Raw genomic sequence first — 10,000 nt, 5'->3', positions numbered from 1 at the left:
ATTAAATCTCGGTTAAAGGTTTTTGCGCCACTACAAAACCGCTTTCACAACAGCCTACCTCCTGTTATCAAGCTTCTGAGCAACATCTAGACTTTTAAAGATGTACAAGGTATTGGCTATCAGGAAAATACCATACTTTTTCTTCTTTTTTTTTTTTTTTTTTTTTATTGTGTCAAAAAGAAGAAGACCGTTCGATCTGATATCTCGTAAACCTCGGTTAGGGGATTCCCCATTACGTTTATGGTATTGTGGAAGTCAATTAAAAGTCTTTGTTGTTTTTTTATTGCCGCCACCCATGGCCTATACCGTTATCCACTGACAAAACAATTATTTTTGTTGTTGTTGTCTTATTTCGGTTGTAAAGCGTTTACTTTATAATATATCGATAGATATGAAGACGACCAATTCGTTAACGATTCTTAACTCATTCAACCCTAACACCGACTATATCCGTAGTTTACCCGGGTTAATGTTACCCCATGCCTATTTATTACATTTTTCTGAGACAACTTATAGGCGTAGTGTCAAAGCTAATGTTTTTAGGTTTTTTTTTGCATGTTAATGGTAGTTGAATAAAACTATGTACATGCTCATTTTTAATGCATTTTTTTCCAATTTTGAAAAGTAGCAAAAATCTGTAGGATTGAGTGAGTTAAAGCTGTGGTTTTGCGGTCTTGTGGATTGGCTCTTGGCTTATTCTGACCTGCCGTGGTGTCACGAGTCCCACTTTTGGTGGCTCAAAGTCGGAATCCTTGGAATAGGCTTTTCTCTACTCACATTTTCACACCACATTCAGTTGTAAAATTTACCGCGGGAAGTTACATCTGCGCCCACTTTAGATTTATTTACAGAGCTTCTAGATCACTGCTGAATTTTCACCTTAATGTTATTGTTCATGTCAAAATCGTCATGAGTGAAGGTGAACATTAAAGAAAGATGCAGGTTTAGATACGAGTCCCTGGCCAGTCGGTAACATATTTGCCTTTGTTAAAATATAAATAAAACAGCGCCTTACAGTTTTGTGCTATATAAAATCGGCCAAATGTTGTTTGGGACCTCTTGTCTCATACAAAAACTTCCCAACTCTCAAGTTAATATTCTTCTGACAAGTTGACGGTATCAGTAATTCATCAATGTTTGAATTAGCAATTTTCTAGCAAAAAAAAAAAAAAAAAATGACTGAAAAAAATGTTTTGTTGAGTTACAGTAGGATTGTGATTGGTTTGGGGTCGGTCTCGTAGAGTATTCTTGGACATAAATGGCTCATCCTATTATTTACAGTAGGCGAGACAAACTTGTCCCTACTTTATGTAACGCTTGGTTTAGCAATGGCCAGCACCTTTAAAAGGCTACGGTGACTATGAAAATATGTAATATAATTTACACGGCCGGTTATGGTTGCACTACTGTATGTAATTTAGGGACTTCTTTACATTTTACTTTATTCACACGCCGCGGCTGTCATGTTTTTGTTGTCTTTGGCGCTCTGAACACCCCCCCCCCCCCCCCCCCCAGGTCAATTGGGTGTATTCCTCATAAACATGAATAATTAATTAGATCATAACATTATAAAAATATAAAATGAATGTAATAATATGAATGTGTGTGAGGCGGGGGGGGGGGGGGGGGGGGGGGGGGGGGGGGGGGGGGGGGGGGGGGGGGGCTTTTTATTGAAAGCAATGCTGAGTGCTTTATCTCTTAGGTCATGATATTATTTTTAATGGAACTTTTCATATCGCGCGGTTTGTGTTTTTATCTTTTTTTTTTTAAATTGTTTTTTTTTTCTCCTTTCATGGTTGAATTGACTTGTTCAGGACATGCTGACAAGATTGATATACGCTATGATAAACCAAACAACACAGCTTGACTTGTACAGAAAGTCTAGATACGTAACGGTTTGGTGATCTTAATAAAGGGTTGAACAATATTTTGTTGTTGTTTAAAAAAAAATCTAATTTAGTTGTTGTTGTTGTCGTTTTCTGGAGAAGCCAAAAAAGGATTTCTGTTCCGAAATGCCATTCGACATTCGAGATATATTTTTCTTTCATTTTGTTGAAGCAGCTTCATTCAAATTATATATATATTATCTGCTTGTCCTTCGTCTCTCTCTCTCTCTCTCTCTCTCTCTCTCTCTCTCTCTCTCTCTCTCTCTCTTTCTCTCTCTCTCTCTCTCTCTCTCGTTCTCTCTCTCTCTCTCTCTCTCTCCCTCTCTCTCTCTCTCTCTCTCTCTCTCTCTCTCGTTCTCTCTCGCCTTCGTGTTATCTCCTTCTCTTCCCTAGGGCATAAAATTTAATTTCTTGATGGTTATTCAAAAATATTTTATCTCGTCTTTTTATTAATTAAAATCAAAATAAAAACGAAACAAAACAAAACAAACAAACAAAAACAAAAGCAAACAAACAAAGCGAACCAAAACAATAAGAAAAAAACAAACCTTCACCATTTTCATCGCTCACCATCTGGTGGTTGAAGTTTCTAGCTAGATTGAAATGAGTTTAAAAGATTGAATTGAATTGGAGTGAGTCACGCAGATATTGAATTATTTATGAGATTCATTATTCTCACGGGGTCATTTTTTTCTTCTTTTTTTTTTTTTCTTAATCTATTCAATTCCTTGCTAATCCAAGAATGTGCGATAAAACGAATAACTATACAAGTGTCTCGGTGGAAACAATGAATTAAACTGCCCTGGGCAAGGCGACTTCGGATTTTTGGTGTTTTGAAGACGAGATAATATGATCTGTTTGACGTTTGAAAGAAAATATAATAATAAAAGAAAGAAAGAAAAATATATAGATCTAGATATAAAAATGATGCGCATTATCACAAAATCGTAGTAAAGTTTTTGAACAATAATCGTTTGATATTGACAGACGTAGATCAATGTTGGGACAAAACACTCTTTTTATTATTATTTTTTTCTCTTAATTTACCCAGATGTATTTTTTTTCACTTGGAAAGATTATAGATCTATTATTTATGACTATTAAACATGTCGAAAAGTCTGAAAATTGAGACTGTAAAGAAGAATGAAATTTTGATTGGATGATAGGATTATCCTACTTAATCTCGTGATGATATTATAAAGTAAAAGAATATCTTTTGGTCACAATTATCAAAAGCTGTTTCGTCAGTGTACGGCCGGCTGTGTTGATTGGATGCAGTCAGCTATGACGAAAGGGAGATATGGTTTGTGAAGGGTTATTGAATCTTATTATTATTATTATTATTATTATTATTATTATTATTATTATTATTATTATTATTATTATTATTATTATTATTATTATTATTATTATTATTATTATTATTATTATTATTATTATTATTTTATTGATGTAATTATAGTCATAATCGTTAGCATGGAATTTTAAAAAAAGGGCGTTACACTTACATTTAGAAGGACAAAAAAAGTATAATATAATATTGAGTCTCCTAGACAGACGAGTTAGATAAACACAAATGTAAAAGCCACGGAATTGAATAAACATGAAAATAATAGGTACGGAATTGAATAACCAGGAGAATAATAGCTGCCGATTATAATCACGTTATCACACAGATAAATACGCTTTTAACTATTCACAAGGGAGAAAAACAACAGCTCTTTAAAACAAAAATAACGACAACATGACAACAAACAAGGTAAATACGATTTTAAAAATACACAACAAGGGAGAAAAGAAACGGTTGAAACAAATACAATAGCAATATAACAACATGGACGACGATAACAACAAAGGCAACACAACAATACAAGCAACAAGAATAACAACAGCAAAAACAATGATAATGATGATACATCAAATACAGCAATGATAATGATACATCAACAACAGCAACAACAACAACAACAACAACAACAATCAACAAGAACACCGACAGTAGCAGGAGCCATAGCATCAAAATAACACGGAGAACTAAATTAATTTAGCATTGCATAAACCAATCTCTCTCTCTCTCTCTCTCTCTCTCTCTCTCTCTCTCTCTCTCTCTCTCTCTCTCTCTCTCTCTCTCTCTCTCCCTCCCTCCCCCCCCCCCCCCCCCCCACCCCGTCTCAATTTGTCAGGTGACTGAATTGACATCCACTACTGAGAAGATGTTTAATATTACACAGAATGTCTAGTTAACATCTCCGTAGCTTACACAATTGCTAGGATCGTCATCTTTCAAACAGCTTACAATAACAATGTCAGGCTGTCAAGACATTGAGTAAACAATCGAATTACACTGGAGCATTGGCGGTTGGACGGATAGTAATTGCTAGTAATATAATATTTGAAATCTACAATCGGTCTCCTGTAATCCAAACGCATCCGATCTCATCCCATCATTTTGTTCTGATTAATAGATGTATTACATAGGTCTAATATTAATTTCGCGCCTTTTCTCGATTTCAACATGATAATTATTGTGCTTCACAACACTTTATCAATTTCACTAACTGTCCACTTGTAGCCAAATTTCAATTTCATGTAAATGCAAGCGCTACTTAAGCACTCTTAAATGTGACAGGACTCTTTCACTATACGTCACTGTCAGCAATTTCTCACCCTGAATCTGAATGCTAATCTCAAAGTCGTCTCAATTCTGAGTTTTGTATTCGAGGGTGGAGAGAGTTGTCGAATGTGGCAGCCACTGTTGGTGTTTAGGCTGAAGGAGTTTGATAATCTTCTCTTGAAGGTGTCTAAATCTGGTGTGTTCACACACGATTCTGGAAAAGCGTTCCTGTCTTTGAAAGTGCGAGGTGTACATGAATATTTGAAGATGGCTGAGTTTGAAGATTGGTGTTTTAGTGTTTCTCAGTGGGTTTTTCTTTGAATGCGTGACTCTCGTTGTATGTCTAGTTGTTCTGGTGAGATGGCCGTCATTCTGTTCTTAATTTTGAACACAAGTCCAGTTTGTACTTATTCAAACCTAGTCGCTAAGGATAATTTTGTTTACAATGCTTTACCGAAGGCAGAGTTTTGCGACACTGAAAACCCATCCGGTTGCTAAACCTGCTCAAGTAATGTCCCTTGAATTTTTGTCACTAGAAAAGACGAAATAGAATTAATCTTCATCGCTCATTATAATATCATCTTTCTTAGTTCCTAAGATCAATGCGAAGACACGGCAGTATTTTCACGTGTCTTATTCGGTCAAGAAGAACTATCCAGTAGACTATTTCTTACATTTGCCCATCAAGTATTTATCGTATTAGATCATAAATGTCCTCTCCTGTAGCGAGATAGGCATCAATTTCTCCCCATGGGCCCAGCCCAGCAGACGACCGACGGTAGTAATTCCTGGGTTACGCCCCTATACATTGCAATAGTTATTTTACAGGTTGTCGCCCTTTGGCCCTTCGTCCTATTTGGCAATTACAGTGTCTCGCCGCCTCACTAGCAGTCATCACGTCATCGGGGGATCACTGTGACATGCTTTTTTGTAGCATATAAAACAAAACCAAACAAACAAAAAACCCCAAACAAAAACATGTTTTCTTCAAAATTCAACCACTCTCAGACGGATACTCATTTGAAGGACGTGAAAGACGGATGAAGAACGTTGGTTACGGGTTTTACGTCATTAATTTATTCTTCAGTGTATTAATTTTAAATTCCCGTTTTTAAACAAAACTAATCACTTCTGTAAAAGCAAAATCAGGGCACATTCCATACCGGTGATTTGGTTGTCAAATGGAAATGTATTCATAATGTGTAATTTGTTCTATCCGCTTTGAGATTGCCGTTGTTCCCGAATTGAACTATCGGACAGCGGTGATCTAAAGAACAAATAGAGATAAACAGATAAGTGGACGTTTGACTTCTATGACAGTAGGCTTGACTTCAAAGTAGCCAGTGTGATTCCTTGCTTCCATTCCTTTAAAAAAAATGGTCTAATTAAATACTGTATGTAGATATACAATCCAAGGAATAGTAGTTACCCTACTGAGTGCCCTCTTTTTCTTATACTTGCACTTATTCGATGATTCATTTGTATGGTACTGTCATTGCTTAGGGAACAATACTCTCTCTCTCTCTCTCTCTCTCTCTCTCTCTCCCTCTCTCTCTCTCTCTCTCTCTCTCCCTCCCTCACCCCCCCCCCCCCACTTCTCTCTCCCAATAACATAGCTCCGTCATCTTATCCCTCCCCTTTGGACTATCCTCACCGTTATCTCCACCCTTTCGAACAGATTTCACTCATTCTCTGATTACATTGCCATCTTTTCTATTTCCTACGTGATATGTATAAACCGACTACAAAGTAATGCAAAGATAATGTTTCAAGACATTTTATTTTTAATACAGAATGTGTTAAAATCCAAATCAGAAATAATATTTTCGACATTTCTTGAGAGAGAGAGAGAGAGAGAGAGAAAGAGAGAGAGAGAGAGAGAGAGAGAGAGAGAGAGAGAGAGAGAGAGAGAGAGAGAGAGAGAGAGAGCAACAAACTCGTCGTTAACTTGATAAATTATTCACAATCTTGTCATGCCGACGCAAACAAGGAAACAAAATCATATCTGACCAGATTCGATTTCTTGATCTAAACGATGTAATGGAGAATATTGTTGCTGCCAACACGTAACTAACCATCGAACACCAACAAAACGCTTTTAATAAAAATATTTAAAAATTCGCATTTTCATCTACCATTAGAAAAAAAAAAACAGCTTCAAATAACTAAGAATTAAGATTACACCGGCCCGAGGTATTCTTATTTGGTTTATATACAGTATGTAACGAAGACCATTTTTGTTTTTTTGTTTTTGTTTTTGAAAGGAGTGGAAGCAAGGAATCTGATTGTTGTTATGGTATTCTCTCAAGATGGCGTAAAGGCCATGATTAGGTTCGGTTATCAATATAAATATTATTTGCATTTAGCCCCCGCTCCAAAAGTAGGCCTGGTATTTCAAATAGGTAATTCATCAATATTTTAATTTAATTATTTATATTATTTATATATTCAATAATTTATTTTTGTTGTTGCCAAAATGAAAATAATGCGTTTTGCTCGTACACGGTAGATCCGAAGCCCTTAATCCAAAGTGCGTCCGGTTAACTGTCGTCGGCTGTTTGTTGAAGGATAGATAGATAAGACTTTGTGTGACAGCATATGTATGCTTGTCAAGCTGTGCCTAACCGGCTGTCCTCGGTATAGGTTCTATACGCGTTTGTTTCAGTACTTTGAGGACTTTCCTATTCTTAGAATAGATGGTTATCTCTGCTGTTATAATGTGTTAAATATAATGGTTATATTCATTATGCATCATTCCTACTACTAGAGTTGTCAATTTTACAATGGTTTCTTTGATAATATATCTCGTACAAACGGACTAACATCGAACTCGACATTTATTGTAATCATTCCAGTTCATTTAGTATGCGTTGTTTTATCGTTAGGATATTGTAATATACAGTGGTGAAAAATAGAGATATTATGTGATCGTTTACTGACGTTTACTGGTACGTTTCCGTCATATTTGCTGTGTTTCTCATTTTGGTTGTTTGTGTTATTGTGATCTTGTTTGATTTTTATTTTGCGTTATTATATATTTATGGACATCTGGCCAAGTTTTCATATATTCATTGGAATATGGGGACTGGATCAGGTTGACCATGTTTGTATTCGTGTTGGTATCCATGAATATAAATATTATTTTCATTAGCTCTCTACATAAATCTGTGCAGAATTGTCCATCTACCGGTTGGTGCGATAAATATAGACGTGCTCAAAATTTCTGCTGTGTGCTTGTGCTGTAATGTTGTAATGCTGTTATTTCTAGCAATGATTCAACTTGAGGTTCATGTTCATGTGTAGGCTGGTTAGAAAACTGATGTTTTGATTTGTGTTGTTGCTTGTTTATTCTACGTCATCTTGTTGACAACTGCTAGGCCTACATTATGGCCAAATAGATAATTGAAAAATTTGTAAATATTTGGAGTGGAAATCACTTTCAGCATGAAAGGGTTAATGCCTTACTCTCATTGATGTTTTTTTTTCTTCTTTTCTTTTTACTCTTCAGAATTATGGACAATCTAATGGAGTAATCTGATCAGAGCACACAGGCAGCAGTTTTGAAAGGCCCAGCAATGGAGGCTGATGTGGCACTCCACGCCCCAGAAAAGTGGGCTTCAGGTGGAGATCCGCGGTCAGAGAAGATAAAATACGTCTACAGCAATAGACGTAAGGAGAGGGAGGCCAAGTCTGCCAGGAAAGCATCTCGTTTACAGCAAATTAAACCATCCAGATCATATGATAATGAAATTGAGTCTTCAGTGAGCAAGGAGGCAACTGTTGGCCAGCCTCCTCTTTCTCCAAGAACTAAGGATGATTCATCTATGAGGTATGGAGAAAGATCCTCTCGTCAACCCGGGAGGTCGTCCGGTATTCCCACTCCAACTAGTAGTCCATACACTTCCAGGAAAAATCCGCAGATGTTGGTTCATGGAGGAGGAAGTTCAGAAACCAGATGGAAAGCAAAAGAAAGACAAGGTTATCCTTCCAGGGAGAGGAGAAAAAATTCTGGCGGAGGAGAGTCTCCATCACCGAGAGGAGTAGAGAAGGGAAATTATTCTTCTCCTGAAGGACCAGGGCCTCGGACTCCAGTCCAGAAAAAAAGTCAAAAACAGTTGAAGTATGGAGAGAGTAGTAGTAAGTTGCCATCACGATCGGGCATTCCAACACCTCAGGGAATTGTCTTGGAGGTGAAAGATGGACCATCTATTCGATATAAACCATCGGAGACGATGCTGTCTGATGTCTCAGAACCTGAAAGATATGATGACGTCAACATTAGGGATAATTTCAACCTTTCACCATCTTCCCCACCTGCAACCTCGATTCAATTTAGTAATAATACTAATAATGAAAATCCTTCAACAATCTCTGAGAGATCAGAGGAAAGATTTCCTGCAGCTTCTTCTCCTTTCGACCAACCAGAGCCCACTGGTGTTATTTGTATACAACCTACTCGTTCAGGAATAGATCCTGATGACCGTCCAATTCCAACTCTTCAACAAAAGGCACCAACAGCAAATGCAGCATCAACACCTGCTTCTCATCCTGAACCAGACAATTTTGTCTTCCACAACATTGCTGAAGCTTCACAGAGAAGGTATGGTGTGAAACATGATGATATAGTGGTGGGTCCTGCTGCATTTAGACAAAGATTTCATTCTGCTGGAAATCCGTCTCACATCTCTGACTTTGATACATCTCCCACGGTTTCAGATGAAGCAGCTTTCAGCAGCATGTCTTTAATGGTACAACAGAAAGCTGGTATTCGCCATGATGATATTGTTGTGGGCCCTAGTGCTAAAAGGCAAAGGGCAAATGCAAATAATAGTAATCATCAACCTGATAATTTAGGACTTCCTCCACTCTCGGTCCATCACAGTTTAGATTCCCCAGTAGACAACACTTTAGTGAGTGGAGTAGGCATTCCATGTTCTGAAAATGACGTCAATTACCCCCACTTTTCTCAGCAATCACCAGACAGTGGCAACTATTCAGGACCGCCAAGTATGACGTCACAAAAGGAGGCATTGGGTGTTAGTAGTAGTACCTTGGAGCGAGAGAGTAGAATTCCTAAAGCAATGGATAGAGAGAGGGTGGTGAATGTAGATCAAAAACAAAGAGGTGCATCCCCTGGGACTGGAATTCCTGTCTTCCGTCGGGAAAGATCGATGGATAAATCTCAGGATAGTGTTAGAGGTGGTGCTCTCACCATCACAAATCAACCTGCTCCTAATGCTGATGATGCACCGCTGACCAGGAATCAGGCTCCAAAGTCCCCAGTTTGTCTGGAAGATGATGGAAATAGGAATGACCGCAGCTATGGAAGTGTTGACAGGGGAAAGTGGCGTCCAAAACCTGGAAAATCAGGCTTGCACAGAATGAAACGTGGAGCAAAGAAGAAAGAGGCCAATGTATCTACAGAATCTGGCTATGCCACTGATCAGATGCCTTCCTCTGGTGAGACTAATGAGTCAAAGATAAGTCCAAAGAGGGGTCA

General features: G+C 37.6%; 2 protein-coding genes across 7 annotated transcripts in view; one reads left to right on the top strand and one right to left on the bottom strand.

Annotated features, from left to right (window-relative positions):
• The window catches only part of LOC144970837 (ATP-dependent translocase ABCB1-like), a 121,669-nt gene that overhangs the window by 41,324 nt on the left and 70,345 nt on the right, over positions 1–10,000 (bottom strand). The gene's annotated exons all lie outside the window — the stretch shown is intronic.
• Positions 1–10,000, top strand: part of LOC144970836 (uncharacterized) — a 60,080-nt gene that overhangs the window by 29,009 nt on the left and 21,071 nt on the right. For 5 of the 6 annotated variants that reach the window (XM_078910917.1, XM_078910916.1, XM_078910915.1 and 2 more), the window contains one exon: positions 8,009–10,000. This exon is cut by the window's right edge and continues 1,169 nt beyond it. In XM_078910917.1, the coding sequence (XP_078767043.1) occupies positions 8,076–10,000 (1,925 nt within the window). In that variant the 5' untranslated portion in view covers positions 8,009–8,075. Of the gene's footprint in view, positions 1–7,074; positions 7,449–8,008 lie in introns of those variants that run through there. The other variant, XM_078910920.1, reaches the window with a different exon arrangement.

This window comes from Berghia stephanieae, chromosome 4 (genome assembly GCF_034508935.2).
Source record: "Berghia stephanieae isolate SIO BIC M18660-M18661 chromosome 4, UCSD_Bste_1.3, whole genome shotgun sequence".
NCBI lineage: Eukaryota > Metazoa > Mollusca > Gastropoda > Nudibranchia > Aeolidiidae > Berghia > Berghia stephanieae.
This window is presented reverse-complemented; position numbering and strand designations above follow the sequence as displayed.